This window comes from Erythrolamprus reginae, chromosome 1, assembly GCF_031021105.1.
Source record: "Erythrolamprus reginae isolate rEryReg1 chromosome 1, rEryReg1.hap1, whole genome shotgun sequence".
In the NCBI taxonomy this organism is placed as follows: Eukaryota; Metazoa; Chordata; class Lepidosauria; order Squamata; family Dipsadidae; genus Erythrolamprus; species Erythrolamprus reginae.
This window is the reverse complement of record NC_091950.1, coordinates 425,805,013-425,828,064: the sequence shown is the minus strand read 5'-3', so window position 1 is coordinate 425,828,064 and position 23,052 is coordinate 425,805,013. Positions and strand designations below refer to the sequence as shown.

Genomic DNA, 23,052 nt, shown 5'->3' with positions numbered 1-23,052 from the left:
TTCCGTCCTTCCCAGGGGGGTCAAATGAGGACCCAGACTGTTGGGGGCAAATAGGCTGAAATATGCTAAACCGCTCAGAGAGGGCTGGTAAAGCCCCGTGAAGCGATAGGTAAGTCGAAGGTCGATGGCTATTCCATCCGTTGTCCTGCCTTCAGGGCCTTCTTTGGGACAGCCCCCCAGATATCAGAGCCCTGCTGTCACGTCTCCCCTGGTCCTTCTTTTCATTAAACTAGACATATTGTAGCTTTCCTTCTTTCCAGGCAGCCTCTTCACCCCCTCCCCACTGGCTGCACCCCCACCCACTCCGAAAAAAGCCCAGGGGAGCCGCCGAAACAGGCTCCGTGTTTCCACCGGTCAGCCAAACCACCTTTAATGGGAGATCGAACCAACACTTGCTCAGGAGACAAAGGGGAGGCCTCCCCGTTCTGCTTTTGGGGAGGGGGGAGGATTGGGCCCCCCAAGAGGCCTCACATGCATCAGCTGAGTGGGGAACCCCCCACCCCACCCCCCACCCCACCCTTGCAGCTGATTCTTCCCCTGGAGTTCCCTCCCCATCCGGCCTGGGTCCTCTGTCCATAGGGAGAGTTTCCAAAGTCCTTTGGGCTCGTCCGCAGCGGAAGGGACGGTCCTCTTTCAAAAGAGTAGCCAAGGGGAAACACCAGCTCTACTCCTCCACAGGGAGTCCACCACGCTGGCCGGACCTTCCACCGTTAGGGCAGGGGCCCAGCCAAGAGTCCGCCACCCGCCTGAGCGTCCAGAGACAACCCACCCCCCTCTCAGTCCACCTTGGTGGGCTCCTTGTGCCGTCGCTTCCCCTCCCAAACCATCTTGGCCAGAGAGAGGAGGATGGGCACGGCCATGGGCAGGAAGAGCGGGATGTAGATGGCAAACTTCTGGTCATCAGGGAAGTACAGCAGGTGCAGGAGGGAGGGATCGAAGAAGGCCCGCTCGGACGAAGTGGCCGCCGCCTTGCTGGCCTGGAACGCCGAGTCCAGACGGCCCAGGCTCAGCTCCGCCATCGCCTGCCGGGCAGACTCCACCGCACGGTAGACCTGCAGGGGGGGGGCAAAGGCACCGAGGTGGCATCCCGAGGGCGGCTGGGACCCCGGAGCCCCCACCCCGCCCCTCCTGCCCAGCCCTATACCTCCGAGGCCACGTCGTCCTTGATGACGATGTTGCTGATCTTGTCCAGCAGCTGGGCCAGCGAGGTCAGCGTGGTGGAGACGGTGGCCACGTTCTCCACCGTCCGGCTCCACAGCAGCCGGTCCAGCTCCCAGTCGGTCAGGCCCTCATTCCCAGGGGTCTCCAGCAGAGCCCCTTCCGGGGGAGGGCCGGAGGAGAGGCCAAACAGCAACCTGGGGGAGGGGTAAGAAGAACATAATAATAATAATAATAATAATAATAATAATAATAATAATAATAATAATAAAAAAAAAAATAGATTTGTATGCCGCCCCTCTCCCAGGACTCGGAGCAGCTCACAACAACAATAGCAATACAATACAAATCTAATGTAAAAAAAAACAAAGTGAAGAAACCCTCTCATTAAAAAACAGACAAGCTAAGCTACGTAATTGCCCCACACTCAAGTCCTACTAGCTAGAAGGGGGGGGCATCAATCTCCCCATACCTGGTGACATAAATGGGTCTCCAACATCTTGCAGGAGGAGGGGGGGGGCAGTTTGAATCTCTGGGGCGGAGAAGGCTCTTCCCCTGGGCCAACTGACATTGCTTAGTCGACGGGACCCAGAGAAGGCCGACTCTGTGGGTCCTGACCGGTCGCTGGGATTCGTGCGGCAGAAGACGGTCCCAGAGATATTCCGGTCCGATGCCATGAAGGGCTTTATAGGTCATAAGCAACACTTTGAATTGTGACCGGAAACTGATGGGCAGCCATGTAGCACACCTAGGAAAGCCCACGATGGCTCTCGCGGCCGCATTCTGCACGATATGAAGTTTACGAACACTCTTCAAAGGTCACCCCTTGTAGAGAGCGTTGCAGTAGTCGGACCTCGAGGTGATGAGGTCAGCTCCAACGTGTAGGTCTGTGCCGGCCAGGTGGTTTTTGGTTTGCACAGAGGCTCTGGGGGGATGGGGGAGGGCGTTTTTACCGTCTTCCGGCTCCAGAGAAGCCTTGGGAGCTTAGGGAGGGCAAAGCACAAGGCTACTGGGGCCACCCGGAGTTGGGGAACAGGCCCCTTCCGGGCTCCAGGAGGTCACCGGGGGAAGAAGCTGCCTTCACCCTCCTCCTCAGGCACTGAATCATGGCTGGGGGCATTGGCATATGTGCGATGCACTCACACAGGTTCTTTCAGCCCCCGGAGCCAGGATGAGGCTTTGACCGATGGCAGCTCCAGCGTGGATGTGCCTGCGGGAAAGGCCGTTTCGTCCCTGGAGCCTCGGAGGCAAAAAAATTCCCCCAATGGACAAACGGGAAGTTCGGAAGAGGCTACAGCCGGTTCGCCTGTTGTGCTGGTTCTCTTGCGCTCTGGAGGTTTGGACGAGGCCTCCCTGAACCCTCCGGGGGGCAAGGAACGGCGCGAGGGGCAAACCAGAGGGGCGTTTTCCCACCACGAGTTTCAGGCAGGGTTTTTTAAATTAGACCGGGGGTTTTTTTCTTGACTCCTTTCTATTGCTGTTTTTCAATATTGTCATTTTATATTGTGGTAAAATGCCCTGATTGTGCGGCATAGAAGTCCAATGAAATGAAATAAATGAAAAATAAAATAAATAAACCTCCGGTTCGACCATTTGGGTGTTTTATTCACCTACCAGTCTTCCGTACGCAAGGGCGGGGTGGGGGGTGGCAGTGGGGGCAGGGGAGGGGGCTGGGCACCTGCATCCGAGCACACACACACAAACACACACACATCCCTTTTGACCCCTACTGCATCTCAGACATTAGCACCCTCGAAAATGTCCAGAGATACTTCACCAGAAGAGCCCTTCACTCCTCCACTCGAAACAGAAGATCCTACAAGACTAGACTTTCAATCCTGGGCCTAGAAAGCTTAGAACTACGATGCCTTAAACACGATCTAAGTATTGCCCACAAGATCATATGCTGCAATGTCCTGCCTGTCGGCGACTACTTCAACTTCAACCACAACAACACAAGAGCACACAACAGATTCAAGCTCAATATTAACCGCTCCAAACTTGACTGTAAAAAATACGACTTTAGTAATAGAGTTGTTGAAGCGTGGAACTCATTGCCGGACTCCATAGTGTCATCCCCTAACCCCCAACATTTTACCCTAAGACTGTCCACAGTTGACCTCTCCAGATTCCTAAGAGGTCACTACGGGGCGTGCATAAGTGCACCAGCGTGCCTTCCAACCCTTGTCCTATTGTCTCTCCTATATCCCCTATATCTTCTCTTCTATCCCTATATCTTTCTTCTATTCTCTCTTTGATTATTTTATCCTATATTCTCTCTTCTATGCTTTCTCTAATTCTATTTCCTCGAAGGTGTCCTCTATTACCTTCATGGTGTATGATTGTGTATTGGACTAAGTAAGTAAGTAAGTAAATAAATAAAATAAATAAAATAAATAAAATAAATAAAATAAATAAAATAAATAAAATAAAATAAAATAAATAAAATAAAATAAATAAAATAAATAAAATAAATAAAATAAATAAAATAAATAAAATAACTAACTAACTAACTAACTAACTAACTAACTAACTAACTAACTAACTAACTAAATAAATAAATAAATAAAACCCAAAGGCTTGGCCATCCCTGTCCCAGGGGGAGTTAGCAATCATATTGGGGGAGGGGGGGGAGGGATGGGAGAAAATCTTGATGCACCCAACCAACCTACTGCAGGGACTCAACCTACGACCGCAACAGAGCCAAAACCTCTGTTGCTAAACAAGACGAGTCAACTGGATCTTTTGCCCCATTTTACGACATTTCCTGCGAAGGTTGTTAAACCTGGTTTCCCCAAGGCCTGTGCTTGTCAGAAGATTGGGCAAAGGGGGTGACACTTAACCCCGGGACACGTTTGGTCACGTGGCCACAGGGAGGCGGCACAACAGTCGTGACCTGTGAAAAAAGGGCCCTGAGTAACTTTTCCCCCCGTCCTGTTGTAACTTCAAACGGCCACTAAGTGAACAGTTGTAAGTTGAGGACTACTGCACTGGCCTCTATCCCCCAGTGGAAGCACAGGACTGGAGGGGGCAGGGAGCAGAGAGCCCCCCCAAGCCAGAATGAGTCTTCGGAGAGGGGGGGCACACAAATCTAATAATAAACAAACTACAGATGAAGAGTGATTTCCTCAGCCTTGAACCAGGCCCCCTGCATTCATCAGGGTTGGACTACATGCCCTCTAAGGCCCCACCCTCCAAGTGCCTTCAGTCCAACGGGAGAGGGCTGTGGTTTCAGGAATGGAATGGAATAAATAACTTCATTGTCACTTTGAACTCACCCAAATGAAGTGTCCTTGCAGAGAGACCTCAGAGGACCCCCCCCTTCTCCGCCCTGAACAGAGAGTTAACCCAGGCAGCACCCCCAGACTCACAACCCCCCCATGCCATGCTCACCGTAGCTGGGCCAGGAAGACCTCCATCGTGCGCACCATGTCCACCTCAACCCTCCTGGGCAGGGAGGTCTCGTTGGCGCCTTCGGGCTCAACATTGTAGACCTGGCAAAGAGGGGCAGGGGCTCAGAATGGAAGCAGAGTCTGTATCTCCCCCCCCCACACCCACCCCGGTGCCACCGAAGGACCAGTTAGTACTATGCATAAAACTGGTTGGGTTTGGCAATATATAAACAAGCTAACAATGAATGCTTGTATATATCGAAGCACTACAGCTTTAAGAGTCAGTGTTGCAGGTGGCCACAAGAGGGAGCCAGAGGCGTGGTTCCTTCTCTGCTATTTCTGTTTGGTATTGCCCATTCATTGTCAATGCCGTGTGTTCGATGATAGTTTACGTATTTGTAAGCAGCACAAATAAGGCTTATAGTATTGTTAATGTAGTTATTGACTGATTTGACTGTGTGTGACTGGTGTGTTTAACTCAGCTACATTTGCTAAAGTAAATATTATTTTATACACTTCAATGTATCTGGTTTTGTATGACTGAACCATTACTCAAATTTCCTGGCTATCTGCTGGACATCTACTAGCAGGGGGTCCAGGGGGGAAGCGTTTTGAAATTCCCTGATATTCCTCTGTAACTGGCAGTCTAGTTAAGATGCAGTCGTGGACGACGTGGAGAAATATCGGTCGCTGAGGAAGCAAGTTGTTGCCACAGTGATGCTCATTTTTGCTTGACTCCGCCAGGCAGCACGATCCATTTTTTACAAAAACATGATTTTCCCCTGATTTTTAAACATTTAATAGTTTGTTTTTTTCATGAATTGCCTGATATTTCCTGAACCGCCAATTTCCCTGATAATTCCCTGTTTTCCAGCTTTGCTGATTCATGGTGACTTGTGTAGTAAGAACTGTATGTTTGATGATGGTTTATGTATTTGTAAGCTATACAAGTAAGGCTTCTAGTACTGTTAATGTATTTAAAGATATTGACTGATTTGACTGTGTATCACTGGACTGTTTAACTCAACTACGACATTTGCTAAAGTAAATATTATTTTATACGCTCCAATGTATGAATGAACCATTATTCACATCTCCTGACTATCTGGCTGAACATCTGCTAGGGTTCCACATTTTCCTTTGCGCATCATGTGCCTCTTCCATAACTCAGAGGTCGCTCTGCACATTACTCCTTAACAGGGGCCCCTCGCTGCTGCCCTTTGCTGGGGCAGAAACCTGGTTCAACCCAGATCCCTCAATTCTGACGGGCCACACGCCCTGTTCTCTCCTCACCATGATGCCCCCCCAGCGGGGACTGTGGAAGGCATTGGTGGGCACCGGGGCACCGTCCTTCCCGCGGATGTAGAGGGGCGAGTGCAGCCGCTCGGGGACGTAAAGCAGGAAGTTGAGGACGGGATACAGCGAAGCAGCACTGGAACCTGTGAAAGAATAACAACAACAACAATAATAATAATAATAACAACAACAACAACTTATTAGATTTGTAAAATGGTGGGTTTGCGCATGCGTCGCTTCAGATAGACGCACCGAGAGAAAGCTCCCTCATGTGAAGGAGGAAAAGTAAAAGTTAACCCTCGACAACCCTCTCTAGCTTGGTGAAAAGTGGACCGAGAGGAAGCGAATTGAACAGAGCTGTTGAAAACTTTATAAGAAGGAGTTAAAAGAAGAAGCAAGTAACAGTTTTAAACGTGCGTAAGTGGAGAAGTGAGAACAAAGGAAAAGATGGCGTCTACTTCGGAGTTGGAAGGAAAGATGGATTCGTTGCTTAAGGCATTTGCCGACATGGGACAGCTGCTCCAAGATATGAAAAAGGAATTATCGGCTGTTGGTGCTGGAATGGCAGACTTGAAAGAACAATCCAAAACACAAGATCAAAGAATTGGGAAACTGGAGGTGAGGAAGTCTCGCCAGGAACTCCGCATAATTAACTTGGAGGACAGACAACGGAGGTCTAATCTTCGCCTGAGGGGTTTTCCTAAAGACTTTGCGGAGAGTAAACATCTTATTCAAGCAATTCATCAGCGGTTTAATGAAAACAAGGTTAAATGTGACTTAGAAGAATTTGAAAGAGCGCACTGGGCTTTTGGATCTCGGAATTGAGGTGATTCAAAAGATATTATTGTAAGGTTTGCCTCGGAAAGGAGAGCGGCAGAAATATTCAAAGATTGGAAGCAGATTCCAAACTTACGTTACAAGGCTATTCCAATACGCGTTTTAAAAGATTTGTCTGCTGAAACCCTCAAGATGAGAAATCAGATGAGAGAAGTGACCTCCCAACTTTATGAAAATGGAATTAGGTTTTCATGGCGTTATCCAGCTACAATATTTGTTTTTAAAGATTCCAAGGCTTTCCAGGCGAGATCGTTGGAGGAGGGAAGAAATTTGCTTCATCAGCTGGGGTTAAATCCGGAGGGAGCGTCCCAGGCACAGACATCGAAAAGCCGGCCAGAAGCAGGAGAGGATGAGTTGTTTATGCTCCGACCGACCCGTGTAGCAGAACAAAGCCAGGCCGAGAAAATCGCAGCTCTCCAGAAGGAACTGGATTTTCTCCAGGAGAAAGAGAAAAGAGACGAGCCAAGAGTTACGCGCCAGAAGAAGAAATAATAAACTGAACTGAGCTGACTTGCTAACATGGTACCATGATTTTCAACTAACTAATTTCTTTTTTGCGTACTTTCTTAGTTTTTTTCGCTAATTAATAAGGGGAGAAGAGGGAAGGAGGGGGGAATCTTTTGATATGCTATTAAATGGGGAGAAAGGGGGGAGCTTTCTGGTGGAACGCAAATCCAGGGGTGCCTCTCGATAACGAAAGGTTTTTTCGTTGCCTCCCCTTGGGGTGGGGGGTCAGGGAAGAGGCACTAGGGTGGGGATTCATGGTAATTAAAAAGCATTTTTCCGGTAGGCTCTGTTTTGCAGGAGGGGGAAATGTAATTAAAATTATGTAAATGGGTGATATAGGGTTATTGTCGCTGAATGTAAATGGTCTTTCATCACAGAAAAAACGTTTTAGAATCATGAAGCTGGCTAGGGACAGTAAAGCTGATGTTTTACTTTTATCAGAAACTCATAAAGGAAGGGAATAAACAGATAGATTAGTTTCAAATAGCGAGTGGCAACAAGTTTATGAGTCGAGAGGGACGACCAAATCAAGAGGAGTAGCCATCTTGTTTAACCGAAGAGTGTACTTTCAATGAATTAATATTAAAAGGGACAAAGATGGCAGAATGTTATTTATTAAGGGGAAAATAAAAAATAAGTTAGTAACCTTAGCGGTAATTTATGCTCCTAATGTAAATGCAAAACAATTTATAATACTGTAAATGTAAAACGGAAACTAGACAATTTTGCGGAAGGTATAGTGATTTTAGCAGGCGACTTCAACTTGGAATTAACAGCAGGGAGGGGGGGAAAGAAAAAGTTACACTTAAATAAAATCAATATGACGGATTTACATGAAAACATAGTAAACAGGGACACCTTTTATTCTGCAAGACATAATAAATTTAGTTGTGTTGATTACATGTTAATTAATAAGACAGATGAGGCAAAGCTTAAGAAAGTGGAAGTGAAAAGTATTTGGTTATCAGATCACGCCCCTCTCTTAGCAGTGATTGAGTTAGAGGCCCGTAGGAAACAAAGAATCTGGAGATATAACCCTCTGGTTTCAGCTAATTTGGAAAATAGAATTAAATTACAAAAGGAACTGAATGGATTCTTTTGTATTAATGCAACAGGTGAGATTAAGCAAACAATAGTGTGGGATACACATAAGGCTGTTATGAGGGGTAACTGTATCAGTACTGAAGCTTTTATTAGGAAATCCTGGGAAGCTAAAAGGAATAATTTATTAAGAGAAATAGATTTAATCCAAGAAACTTTAAAAATTACAAGAAATAGAGATTGGAATTCACTACTATTACTTAAGAAAAAGAAATTACAATTACTTGATGAAGAAAGATGGAATAAAATGAAGATGATTATAAAACATAGAATTAGGGGATGGGGGAACAAATCAATGAAGCAAATGGTACATTATCTGAAAAAAAGAAAAGAGAAATCCCATATCTCTGCTTTAAAGGATAAGGAAGGTGTAATTAAACGTAGTAATGCAGAAATGGAAAAAATAATGAGTGATTTTTATGGGAACTTATACAAAAAAGAGCACATTATTTCGCAAACTATAGAGGTCAAAAAGAAATTAACGGAAGAGGATAGACAAATGCTAAATGCAAAAATTACAAATGATGAGATATCTAGAGTTATTAAAGGGTTGAAACCTGCTAAAGCCCCAGGTCCAGACGGTTTTACTGCTGCATATTATAAAATGTATATGAATGAATTATTACCGCATATGGAAAAATTGTTTAACAATGTAATTAAGACTTTTGAAACTCCACAGACGTGGAAAAAGTCAGAAATTATAACTATCCCAAAACCAGATCGTGATTTAACCGATCCAAGTTCTTATCGCCCTATCAGCTTATTAAATCAGGATTATAAAATATTTATGAAAATATTGGCAAACAGGGTGGAGAATATTTTACCAAAAGTAATTGGAGAAGACCAATATGGATTTGTTAAAGGAAGGAAGATTTATGAACCAATAAGGAATGTGGTCAATGTTTTACACCATGCTACCAATACCAAAATAAAACTAAGTATTCTAAAATTAGATGTCTACAAAGCCTTTGATAAAGTTAACCATGATTACCTATTTCAACTATGTAAAGATTTAAATATGGGAGACTCATTCTGTAGAATTATAGAAACAATATATAAGGATAATATAGCTCAAATCAGAGTAAATGGTAACAGAACAGAAACGATTAAAATTCAGATTGGAACTAAGCAGGGTTGCCCACTGAATAATGATATTGCTCCAGGAATTTAAAGATCAATCTGGACTAATGGTTAATATAGAGAAATCAGAGATAATATGTTTAAATACTGGCCCTAAAGAGCAAATCGAGATACAAAAAATATCAGGATTGAAGTTAGGTTGTAAAAAAATGAAATATCTGGGAATTTGGTTGTTCAAGAATCCAATAAAAATAGTAATGGCCAACTATAATCTAATATGGAAAAAAATCCAGAAGCAGATAAAAAACTGGAAGGGTAAAAAGTTAGGAAGAATTGCCAAGATCAGGGCCCTTAAAATGATGATAATACCAAAAATGATGTATCTGTTTCAGGTTCTACCGGGTAGTTTTCCTGAGGCAAAACTAAGAGAATGGGACAGTAAATTAAATTTTTGGATTGAAGGAGACAAAAAACCCAGAATAAGGAAGCATTGGCAGTTTGCACAAGAGAAAGAGGGGGGTTGGGGCAGCCCGTGCCTAGTATTATATAGAAATGCATTTCAAATAGAAAGGTTAATGGAACTACAGTTATGGGGGGGAAAGAAATGGGTAGAGTTAGAAAAGGAAATTAATAACATAAATAATAAAGAGTTATTATTTAAAAATTGGAGTAGAACAGAAATTAGCAACTTAAGTGACCCTTTTAAAGCATGTTTAGAAATATGGTCTAAATGGCAGAGGAAAAGTGGAATAAGGGTATCCAGGCTATCAACGTTATATGTATTGAATATAGGGGATGATGATAACTTAAGTAGAATTATCAAAGTACAGTATTAAATAGTAAAGGGATAACGAGAATTGAACAATTATATGAGAAACATGGAAGAGTCAGTAGAACTCGATTGGAATGGTGGATTGGTAAACAGAAATGGTTGCAGATTAATGCAATAAGCACATATTTAAATAAAAGTGAGAATAAAGAAGCTTTCTTACGAGAAGAAAATTGCTTAGAAAAAATAATAAGAGAAAAGATAAATGAGAGTAAAGCACAAGCCAGTAGTATATATAGAATGCTATTGCAGATGGAAGAGGAAGTAACAAAAAGTTTGACAAGATGCTGGCAAGATGATTTACAAATAGATGAAAGGGAAATGAAAGAAATAATAGAAAATATATATAAGATTAAAAACACGAGAGTTAGAGAGATGAGAAGGAAAATTTTACATAAATGGTACTATACACCAGTACAAATTGCACACTTCCAGGGGAAAGAGAAGGGTAAATGTTGGCACGGGTGCCAAGAAAAGGGAATTTTTATGCATATGCTCTGGGAGTGTGCAGAAATTCAGAAATTTTGGAATGTAGTGCAGAATGAAATTAATAAAATGTTAAACATTAACTGGATAATTACAAAAGAAATAGCAATTTTAATTAAATATAGGGAACTAGGAGAATTCAAGGAAATTAAAGCCGCAGCATTGGAAAGTGCCCAAGCGGTGATGGTATTAGGTTGGAAAGACTCTACAAAATGGACATTACAAAATTGGTACTGGTACATGGTGGACCACATACATTTCGAAATCATGGAAATAAGATTAAACAATTTTGATGAGAACAAATTGGAGAAGCTGATGGTGCGATGGAATAAGGTAAAATATTATATGTTGAGTAGAATCTGTGATGTAAATATGAAAAATAAACTGCAATCACTCTTTTAGTAACACTCGATGCAAGATAGAGCCAAGGAATAATAGATAAACAAATTAATTTTTTTTTAATCCTTTTGTATGGGTGGTGGGGGTGATGGGGTGTGTGCTGTTGTTAGGTGATGGGCACATGCACCGTGCACCGTTATATGTTTGTTTTATGTAACCATTTATAAAATCAATAAAAAATTTATTAAAAAACCAAAACACAACTTATTAGATTTGTATGCCACCGCTCTCCGCAGACTCGGGGCGGCTCACAACAACAATAAAACAATACAGAAACAAATCCAATAATTAAAAGTGTAGCTAAAACCCATTTTCTTAAAACCAGTCGATGCTATACAACCACACCCACTCATAACTTTAATGGTCAGAAAGGAGGATACATTCGTTGCCCCATGCCTGGCGACATAGTCTTCGGAGAGGGGCGGCATACAAGTCCAAATAATAAAATAAATAAATAAATAAATAAATAAATAAATAAATAGTTAGGTCTTCAAGCTCTTGCGAAAGGCAAGGAGGGTGGGAGCAGTTCGAATCTCCGGGGGGGTTGATTCCAGAGGGCCGGGGCCGCCACAGAGAAGGCTCTTCCCCTAGGCCCCACCAGACAACATTGTTTGGTCAATGGGACCTGGAGAAGGTCAACTCTGTGGGACCTGATTGGCCGCTGGGATTTATGCGGAATAGCATTTAGACTTATATACCGCTTCATTGTGCTTGTACAGCCTTCTCTAAGCGTTGCCATTCAGACATCAGGGTGACCCATGTTTAAAACAAGTATGGGACACAGCAGTGTTTCTCAACCAGGGCTGGATTAAGACGGGTGGACGTCAGTGTCCAGAGACCCCACTGGCGGAAGCTTCACTGGCTGGGGGCATCCGGGCATTGAAGTCCACTTGTCTTAAACTTCCCCACATTGAGAAATAGTGGTTTATAAAATCAACCCAGGTTTATGGGTTCTCACAACCCACTCGAAGAACTGGAAAAGGTGCAAAAAAAAGGCAACAGGAATGACCAAGGGAATGGAGCCCCTCCCTTATGAAACCAGGTTGCAAGGCCTTGGTCTATTCAGCCTTGAAAGACGGCATTGAAGGGGGGGCTTGACCAAAGGGTATAAAATCCTGCACGGATAGAAAAGGTGGATGGAGAACGAGGGGCCCCTCCCTCAAGCTCACAGGTGAGAAAGTGGGGACAAATCAAGGGAAATATTTCTTCTTCCCCCAGAGGGTCCTTGGTTGATGGGATTCCCTTCCAGAAGAGGTCGTGACAGCTGTCAGCCTTAATAGCTTCAAGGCAGGATGAGGCAGATTCATGGATGCCGAGTGTATCACAGGTGGTGATTGAAATGGAGGTCCAAGTGCCGCCTCTATGTGGATTGAGGCAGGCAGGGTCCCCTTGGGTCCCATTGGTTGGGGGTCAAGAGAAAGGGACAATTGGGGTGGCCACTGTGGATACAGGATGCTGGACTCCAGGGGCTTTGGCCTGATTCAGCAGGGCTCTTCTTAGGTTCTTAAGAAGAATATAAGCCTGGGCTGAGTTTGAAGCAAAACTCATTCTACAGCAAAATTTCTTTTTAAAATAAATGTTTTTAACCGTTTATAGTTTCAGAATTGTAACCCAGCCAAAATAAACGTGGCTGGCATAGAGGGTTATAGAAACCAGGTGGATGGACAGCAATGGCAATTCCAGCCTCCTCTAAGCGGTTTATAGAGAATCCGCCTCTTGCCCCCCAACGGTCTGGGTCCTCCCTTGACCCCCCTCGGAAGGACGGAAGGCAGAGTCCCCCTTTAGCTGGTGGTGAGATTTGAACTGGTGAACTACAGCCAGCAGTGCTGCACTTTAACCTCTTTGCCCCCAGGGTTCATTACAATGATGGATGGAGGGATGGACGGACGGACCGACAGGCCCACCTCTGAAATCTTCTTGCAACTGTAGGCAAGAGGCCTTTCGTTCCTTCACTCCAGCTCTCCTGGTGGCCTCCTTTCCACGTGTCCTTGCTATTTTAAATTAAACTACGCTGCTCAAAAAAACCAAGGGAACCCTCAAAGGACACAGCCTGGATCCGAAGAAATGAAATATTCTCCTTGGACCCTTTGTTCTGCTTAAAGTTGAATGTGCTGACAACACGTGGGATGGACTGTCCATCAGTGTCGCTTCCTAAGTGGAGACTTTGATTTCGCAGACGTTGGATTGACTGGGAGTCGTATTGTGTTGTTTCTTTGAGCCGTGTAGAAGGACTCAATTCCTTGGGTGACCCAGCCGTGCCCTTCCCTCCCCAGGGCCGGCCCTCTGCCACGGCCTTTGCTCACCCAGCCTGGCCTCCACGGGGTTAATGACGTGCGGGAGGTTGTGCACGCTCAGGGTGTAGCTGGCGGAAGGCGGGTCAAAGCGGGGCGTGACTCCGAGGGCTGCGTAGTAGAGGATCTAGGGCAAAGGAGAAACAGGGCGTCCCATCAGCCTGGCCCCGGCCGAGGGTCCAGCTCCCTCCGCCCACCCACCCCCAGGGCCTCTCTCCGGCCTCACCCACCTGAGAGTCCACCGAGAATTCGGCCAGCGGACTGAGTTTCTGGAGCAGGGGCTTCACGAAGCGCTGGAGGGCCCCCTCGATGTCCCAGTGCACGTCGTGGGCTTTCGGGTCCGGGTTCAGCAGACTGAAGGTGATCTCGTATCCTGCGGAGGAAGCGAGAGGAGTCTCCCTGGGGCCACTCCGAAGGAGCCCCTGCTGCCTCTTTAGCCAGTCCCACTGCCCAGCAGCTGAGAAGGACCCACATCGCCTGGGAGGACTGGACCATGGCAGCACTGGTTTCCGGACGCAATTCAAAGTGTTGGTCATGGCAACTTGACATGTTCATGAAAATCACTTTTTATAGCCACAGCATTGTCTTTACTTTTGTCATGAGTTCCACCCGCAGTTCACATTTTGGAAATGTTCATTTAATGTTTCGTGATGTCTTATGTGTTACGTTTATTTGTTTTCTTTCTTTCTTATAATCAATAGAAATTATTAAAAAACAAAACGAAAGCAAAGTGTTGGTCATGACCTACAAAGCCCTACGTGGCATCGGGGCAGATTATTTATTTATTTGTTTGTTTGTTTATTATTTATTTATTTATTAGATTTGTATGCTGCCCCTTTCCTTAGACTCCTTGAGGGACAAGTCCCAGCGACTGGTTCAATCCCACAGTCGCCCTTCTCCAGGTCAACCAGACAATGTCGCTTGGCGGGGCCTAGGGGAAGAGCCTTACCTGTGGTGGCCCCGGCCCTTTGGAATCAGCTCCCTGCAGAGATTCACACTGCCCCCACCCTTCTCGCCTTCCACAAGAGTTTTAAGACTCACTTATGTCACCAGGCCTGGGCCCCTGGCCAATAAATGTGATCTATGGCTGTGATCTGAATTTGTTTGGTTGATCTTTAATATATGAGGTTTTTAGCTGATGTATTTTTTTAATTAATTAGATTTGTCTTGGTATTTTCTGTTTTATATTATATGCTGTGAGCTGCCCCGAGTCTTCGGAGAGGAGCGGCATACAAATCTAATAAGTCATCATCATCCACAGGTGCCCCCCTTCCAAAGCGCCTGTCCCCTCCTGCTCTAACCTCTGTGCCAGCCCAGCTCCCTCCCTCCCTCCCTTCTCATCTTCTTTCCTTCTGTCCTTCCTTCCTTCCATCCTGTCTCTTTCTTTCTTCCTTCCCTTCTTTCCTTCCTTTCTAGCATAGAACTCATCTACCGCTTCCTGGTGCTTTTCCAGCCCTCTCTAAGCAGTTGACAGAATCCGCCTCTTGCCCCCAACAATCTGGGTCCCCATTTGACCCCCCTCGGAAGGAGGGAAGGCTGAGTCCACCTGGAACCGGTGGTGAGATTTGAACTGCTGACCTACATCTAGCAGTCAGCAGAAGGAGCCTGCTGTGCTGTACTCTAACCACTGCGCCACCCCACCCCACAGTTTGGAAGGGCAGCACATGTGAATTCACTTAACAGGAAGAGAAGTGTTGGCCTCTGTTATGGTTGTTATCAATGGATGACTGCCTGTATTTTTATTTTTTATTTTATTTAACCCCCGGCATCTGCAAAGGTTGGGAGGGGGGAGAGGGAGGAGGAGGAGGACAGGGCAGTGGGGGCCGGCCTCCTCACTTCAGCTGCACCCCCCACCACAGGGTCTGGCCATACCGAAGCTGGACTTGAAGGGACGCTTCCACTCGGCTCCCAGCTGGCTCGGCGGGACCCGGTCGGCCAGGGCGTCCACGAGGGTCTCGGTGGTGAAGGACATGGCCTGGATCAGCTGCTGCAGCCGGTCACTCAGGGCCTCCAGGACACCCTTTGCCCCCGGGGGGGCCCTGAGGATGGCGCTCCGGTGCTTCCCGATGTACATGTCCGAGCCCTGTCGGAAGACGGCAGACGAACTCGCAAGCGGACTCTTCGGGCCCTCAGCTGGCCAGAGGGGGCCGAATGACCACCCGCCCCTCACCCAATCTGCACCAGCCCAACCCCAGCACGGAGGGCCGAGGGCTCCTAAGGCTCCGTTCCCACAAGGGCCCAGTGGCCCCTTCAGCAAGAGCTGGCTGGAGAATTCTGGGAGTTGAAGTCCACAAGTCTTCAAGTGGCCACGTTTGGGGACCCCTGCCCTACAGGCTTCTTTCAAAAGACCCCACCCCCAGGCAGTAAGACATGTCTATCTGTCATCTACCTTATCCATCTACCTATTTGTTATCTATCATCTATCAATATCTTTATCTATCTATCCAACTGTCATCTATCCCATCATCGATCGATTGATTGATTGATTTTATTTGACTTCTAAGTTCACCCAATCCCAAAGGACTCAGGGTGGCTGACAACAATATAAAAATACAAATACCATAAAAAAGAAGTCAAATATGGAAAATCTAAAACTGTAAATCCCAATTTTTTAGGAAAAAACATAACTCAATCAATCCATACAACACACATACTGGCCATAACAGACGTCAGTTTCATGGCCCCCAGGCCTGCTGGGGTTAGTTGGTCCCATATGCCTGCCTGCCTGTCCATCCGTCCAGCCTCCCGCAATTTAATTGGGTTCCCTCTTAAGCCACAAGGGGCCTCCTGTGGCTTAACAGGGGAATCCTACTAACCAGAGTATACAAAACATTCGCCAGGCCAATCCTTGAATACAGTTCATCTGTCTGGACCCCCCAACGCATTTTGGACATAGAAAACATCCAGAGATGCTTTACGAGAAGAGCCCCCCACTCCTCCACTCGCAACAGAATCCCCTACGCAACTGGACTCACAATCCTGGGTTTAAAAAGCTTAGAGCTACATCGCCTTAAACACGACCTAAGCATAGACCATAAAACCATCTGCTACGACGTCCTTCCTGTCAACTTCAGCTTCAACTTCAACCACAACAACACACGAGCACACAACAGATACAGACTCAAAGTGAACCGCTCCAAACTTGACTGTAGGAAATATGACTGAGTAATTAATGCCTGGAACTCACTACCTGACTCTGTAGTGTCATCACCAAAGCCCCTAAACGTGACCCTTAGACTCTCCACTGTTGACCTCTCCCGATTCCTAAGAGGTCAGTAAGGGGCCTGCATAAGTGAACCAGTGTGCCTTCTGTCCCCTGTCCTCAGGTTTCTCTCTTATTAGTATTATGTATATAAACATTGTTATATCTCTGTATACCACCAATATAGAAACATGGAAACATAGAAGACTGACAGCAGAAAAAGACCTCCTGGTCCATCTTGTCTGCCCTGACACTATTTCCTGTATTTTATCTTAGGATGGATCTATGTTTATCCCAGGCATGTTTACATTCAGTAACTATGGATTGACCAACCACGTCTGCTCGAAGTTTGTTCCAAGCATCTACGACTCTTTCAGTAAAATATGTACTTGATAAATAAACAAATAAATAAATAAATCTTTCTAAACTTTTTCTAGACACCCCCCCCCCCCCAGAAGCTGCAACTGAGCCAAAAGTGCCAGCCAAAGCAGGGGGTAGTGTCCAACCTTTGGCCAATATAAGACCTGTGAACATCAACTGCCAGAATTCTGGGAATGGAAGCCCCCCGGTCTTAAAGCCACCAAGGCTGCAGACCCCCCACTTCACTCTTCCGTCCCTTTGATGGCTGTGGGGGGAGTGTCCAGCTACATCCCCCCCCTCACCCCACCCCTCAGAAACAGGCTGCCCACCACCAGCGCTGGAGCCAGAAGGGCGCTGGACATCCTACCTGGGGCAGGAGAAGAGAGCCGGGGGGGATCACGTAGATGGTGAGGGAGCCCACCGGCAGCCCTTCCACCGGCTGCAACCCCTTGTCTGCCTCTGGAAGGAAAAGGAGAGGCCGTGACAGCTGTCAGTCTGGAGAGCTTCAAGTCATGGAAGAGGCCAAGGGTATCATAGGTGGTGATTGGAACGCATGTCCATGTGCCACCTCCATGTTGGTGGAGGCAGGCAGGGTTCCCTCGGGTCCCATTTGTTGGGGGTCAGGGGAAAGGGTGGGTTTGGCCTTCTCTTTCTGCTCAAGATCCCCATGGACAATTGGGGAGCCACTGTGGGACACAGAAGGATGGACTCGATTGCTTTGGCCCCATTCAGCAGGGCTCTTCTTAGGTTCTTAGGTTTTCTTTGTTTCTATCACTTTCCTCCCTCCCTTTCTCTCTCTGGATGTCCAAGTGCCGCCTCTATGTGGGTTGAGGCAGGCAGGGTTCTCTTGGGTCCCATTTGTTGGGTGTCAGGGGAAAGGGTGGGTTTGGCCTTCTCTCTCTGCTCAAGATCCCCATGGACAATTGGGGGCCACTGTGGGACACAGAAGGCTGGACTTGATGGGCTTTGGCCTGATTCAGCAGGGCCCTTCTTAGGTTCTTACCAGGAGGGGTGAGACCCAGCTACACAGGGGGGCCCAGCCCTGATGGGCCCCTTGCCTGGGCTCTGGGGAAGGCGGCCAGAGGGCCAAGAGGCTGCTCCGGTCCCTCGATGTGGCCACGCACGAGCCAGCCAGCCTCCCCCCACCCCCACCTGCCGCCCTCTGAATCAGAGCCATAACTGGACTCTGTCCCACCAACTTTGGCCTTTACCTTGGACCGAGGCCTGCGAGAGGAGGGCCTGCTCCTGGGAAGTGGCGTGGCGGAAGGAAAAGTCATAGCGAGAGATCACCCCTGTCTTGGCTGGAAGAGAAGGTGGACAAAAGGAGATGCCATCCGGACTTTCATGTCACAAATCCACCAAATATAATGACTTAAGATGGCTAAATTTTGCAATAGAACAGACCATAATACTTGGACAGAAGCTTTTGCTTAGAATGTTGAAACCAAGGAGAGGCCATTTAATAGACTATAACGCTGTGATAGATTTAGAATTTTAAATTCAAATTAAATAAGGCGATTACTATTTAAAACTTTAGTAAGCAGTAGAAATGTAACACGATCACACAGGCTGCAGGATCGGAGGGTCAACAGAGAAGCTGACAGGTCTTTGAAATAGATGTACACACGTATAGTTTTTTCTCCTTTATTTTTCCTTTTGTCTCAACATGTTCTTTCCCCCCATTTAAATTAGCTACCTACTATTTATCATGTAAGAGGTTTAATGCAGAAGACTTGTACTTGTTCTCATGTTTTTCTTCTTCAAACTATTTTTTGTTGTCTTTTTATGTTTATACATATATATGTGTGTGTCACATGTTTTTGCTGAATTTGAAAATTAAAATTGAAAATTTTCAATACATTGAAAAATAATGTGTGTAGATTGTTCTGAGTTCGGGTTTTGCCCCGTGTAATATTTTGAGTGTCTATGCGACGTTTCGGTGAAATCACATTCACCATCATCCGGCTGAAGTTGTTAGCTTCATGCTGCTGTAGATATAGATAGAAATAGATGTTTATATAAAATATATTTACAGCAGCAGGAAGCTTACAACTTCAGCCGGATGATGGTGAATGTGATTTCACCGAAACGTCGCATCAAAATATTACACGGGGCAAAACCCGAACTCAGAACAATCTACACACATATACCCGTGAAAATCTACGAAAACATATACATATATATACAGAGTTTGTTTTTTCCGCCCTAATGAAGATTTATATTTAAAGGAAAAAAGAGAAGGGTGGAAAGACTACGAACACCTGGCGAAGGAAGAGGACAGGGGCTGTGGAGTCCAAGTGAGGGGGGGGCTGCTCCATGTCAAAGGACCCTGTGTACATCTCCAGGTGAGACGAGGGCAACGGAAGGCAGAGGCCAGGGGGGGCTTCTCTGGGCTGCAATGGCCTAATAATCCATTCAAGGGGTGGGGGGTTTCACTGTCACAAAAACCGATGTTTTCTCTGCCCTCTGGCATCCCGGATGTCTGTGCCCGCATGGACTGATGCTGCCGTACCTGTTGGCAGGGAAAGCTCCACATGGCACAGGTGAGATGGAGGCAGCTAATCTAATCTGGGTCTTCTCTCTCTCTCTTTCCCCCTTATTTCTCTCTTTATTTCTCTCCTTTTTTTAGTCTGGCCTCTTTCTCTTTTTTCTTTCTTTTCATTTTCCTCCTTTTTTCCCTCTTTTCTCTTTGTGTCTTAATTTTTTTCTTCCTTTTCCTTCTCTTTTCTCTTCCTTCCTTCCTTCCTCTCATTTTCTCTCTTCCTTTTCTTTGTTTCTCTTCTCTCTCTCTTTTCCTGGATGGTTGACCCCAAATGTGAATGATGGTATTAGGGTTTTTAGGATTTTATTAATTTTACACAATTCTTTTTAAAGATAATTAGATTTCTCCATGCATACTGTTTGCATTTATAATGCTGTATGCTGCCCTCAGTCATTCCGAGAAGGGCAACATAGAAGTCTAAATAAATAAATGAATAAAATCTAAATCTCATGTGGCCCAGCCATTTCGTTCGTGCAGCAGAGTGGGGCAGGGGGGGCCTGGCCTCAAGGTATCGCTCAGCCCTGCAGCCCTGGCTGCTTGTGGGCCACACCAGCCCCAGCCCAGAAGCAGCGCCCCCTCCCCCACCCAGACCCCCTTACCATTCAAGGGGACCTCTGCCTCCTGCACCTGCTTGAAGGGGACCTTGTGCTCCTGGTCTTTCGGGAGGACCCCTTGGGCAAACACCACCGAGACCGGCACCGTCAGCTGGAACTGAATCAGCCAGAGAGAAGCGGTCAAGGTTCCAGGAAACAGCCAAGTTTAAATCAGAGTCCGAGTCCACCTGCTCCTCAAAGTTCCAATTTATTGCCAGAGCCATCCTGGCCCCTACCCTCTGAGTTTCCCACCCAGTTGAAAGTTCACATCCCTTGTCCCCCACCCCCAAACATGTCAGTGCCAGTGTGGCCAGTCCTCCTTCCGCTTCCCCCAGGTGGGTGGGCAGGGGATGTCCTTGAACCCCTCGAAAGAAGGTTTTGTGGCTGCATCGTGGAAATCCCCCCTCCCAAGTCCCCATCAACATCAGGCCTTCCTTGGATAGTGTGGCATGCCGTTGATTTATCACCAAGCTCTGCACCAGCTTGACAGAGGCACAGACCCATGCGAAAGGCCCCTGGGGTCCCTTCTCCTTAAACCAGGACCCTCCTCGGAGCTGCTGGCCAAGACAGTGTAGAGGAAACTAGGTTTAAACCCCAGCTCAGTCCTTCGTGGTCCAAGAGCAGGTTGTTCAGGGAGCAGAGTTCAAAAGCTGCACAGCCAGCAGCCCCAGGGGTTCCTGGACTACAACTCCCATCACAAAGGGTATGTGTGTCCCTTCTCAGGGTGGCAGGGCCGGGGTGGCGCAGGGGTTAGAGTGCAGCCCTGCAGGCTCCTTCAGCTGACTGCTAGCTATAGTTCAGCGGTTCAAATCTCACCACCAGCTCAAGGTTGACTCATCCTTCCTTCCTTCCCAGGTGGGTCAAATGAGAAACCAGATTGTTGGGGGCAAAAGAGGCTGATTCTGTCAACCGCTTAGAGGGGGCTGGAAAAGCACTAGGAAGCGGTATATGTCTAAATGCGATAGATAGATAGATAGATAGATAGATAGATAGATAGATAGATAGATAGATAGATAGATAGATTTATTTATTTTGTCCAATACACAATACATAGAAGAGAATAGACATGAGGTAATATATATAAAGAAAAATATAAAATAGAGGAGAAGATATATGAAAGGAAGAAAATATATATGATATATGAGATAAAGGAAAGACAATTGGACAGGGGATGAAAGGCACACTAGTGCACTTACGTACGCCCCTTAGTAGAGTAGTAGATAGTAGACATGATAGCTAATAAATTGATAGATCGATAGATAGATAATAAATCGATGAATAGATAGAGAGACAGAGAGAGACAATCAATTTACAGAAGCGGCCGAGGGGGCTGTGAAGCGGCTCAAGGCTGCGGCCACTCTCACCAGAAGCGCGTCCAGCTGGGCGATCTCGGGGTCCGGCAGCGCCGCCCGGTAGGTCTCGGTCGTCTTCCACCAGAGCGGCAGCCCCACCAGGACGGCGATGGCGGCGAAGGAGAGCGCGGCCTGCTTGCCCCGGGCCTTCTCTGCAGGGAGGAGAGCGGAGGCCTCCCTTCAGCCCCAGCCCGTCGCCGGCCGCTCCCGTGGCGGGCAGTTCCGCAGGGCGCCCAAGGGGAGGGGGGGCAAGGGGGGGAAAGAGCCCCCCCCTGAAAAAGGACCCCCAGCGCGAGGGGAGGGGTCAGCGGAGCCCCCTCGCCCGACTCCCGCCCGCCCCCGCCCGCACCTGCAGCATCCCGGGCCGCCGCGTCTCTCGCCTCGGCCGCCATCGCTCCGCGCCGAAGTCCCCTTCGAACCCGGCCGCCGCGGGGTCGAAGTTACCACCCTTGGAAGGCGTGTCAACCAATGGAAACGCGGTCCGCTTGATCGGCAGAGGGAGCGTCGAATGGAAAGCTCGTAAAGACAGGCACCGCGTGAAGGAGCGCTTGCCCGTCTTAAGATAGGGCACGGGACAGTAGCGCCGACCAATGAGCAAAAGAGGCCCCGCCTTCCGTACGGCAAGGGAGAAGGGATAAACCAAGCAGCCTCAAAAGTTGCGCGCTTTCTTTATTTAACCCTCTCCTGTCCGTGAGCGAGCGAAGACCAGTGTTTTCCCACGGGGGGGGAATTTACCGAGCGTCGCGTTAGTTTCTTCCTCGACTTTGCCAGATATTGTTCCCAGGTTGAAAAAACTTATGGCCCCAAGTTTTAGGGGTCTTCGAGTCTTCGGAGAGGGGCGGCATACTAATCTAACAAATTATTATTATTATTAAATTATTTTATGTTGCTACACGAGACAGTTAAGTGAGTTTTGCCCCATTTCCCCACGGCTGTTAAGTGAATCTCTGCCCGGGTTGAAGTGAGTCACAGGGTTGATAAGCGAATTGGGGCCGGGGTCTTTTCGTGGGGCAGCTCCTTCCTCTGGCCAGCAGCCCCCAAGTTGGGAAAGTCTTGCTCGTTGGTTCTTGCATTACCTGACCCCCCAAATCTTCCACCTTACATGATCTACTATCGACCTCTCCCCTTTTCTAAGAGGTCTGTAAGGGGCGCGCATAAGCACACTTATGTGCCTAATGTCCCTGTCCTACTGTCTTATTATCCTTTCTATTACTACGTTCTACTTATGTTAGGTTAGGTTAATATTGTACTACAATACTATACAGTACTTGTCTGATAAACAAACAAATAAATAAATAAATAGTGTCCAGCCTGAACTGCCCTGCCTTTGGTGCCCCTCCGTCCACCACACGCCCACGGGTTCTGCTCACACTTTCTGAGGCCACAAGAGAACAGATCTCTGAATCTTCCAGCTCACAACAGCTATCTCCCTTCTTTCAGGAATAGAAAGTATTTCATAACGCAGTTTAAAAATACACCTGGAAAATCAGATTTAAAGACATTCTTCCTAAAGAGTCCTATGGGATTGGCTGGCATACAAGTCAAACAAACACATCAATCAATCAATCAATCAATCAATCAATCAATCAATAAGTCATAAGAGATAGATAGATGGAGGGAGGGAGGG

The 23,052-nt window shown here is 46.9% G+C and overlaps 1 protein-coding gene across 1 annotated transcript; it reads right to left on the bottom strand.

The window, feature by feature from the left end:
• Window positions 1-344: 344 nt before the first annotated feature.
• Window positions 345-21,987, bottom strand: PIGS (phosphatidylinositol glycan anchor biosynthesis class S). The gene is made up of 12 exons (XM_070735497.1): window positions 21,775-21,987; window positions 21,438-21,577; window positions 20,080-20,191; window positions 18,150-18,239; window positions 17,306-17,397; window positions 15,249-15,459; window positions 13,607-13,749; window positions 13,389-13,503; window positions 5,844-5,989; window positions 4,552-4,652; window positions 1,145-1,355; window positions 345-1,052 (listed from the first exon to the last, which is right to left on the bottom strand). The coding sequence occupies exons 1-12, from the start codon at window positions 21,815-21,817 to the stop codon at window positions 777-779; spliced, it is 1,680 nt and encodes a 559-aa protein (XP_070591598.1). The 5' UTR covers window positions 21,818-21,987; the 3' UTR covers window positions 345-776.
• Between the last annotated feature and the right edge of the window lie 1,065 nt (window positions 21,988-23,052).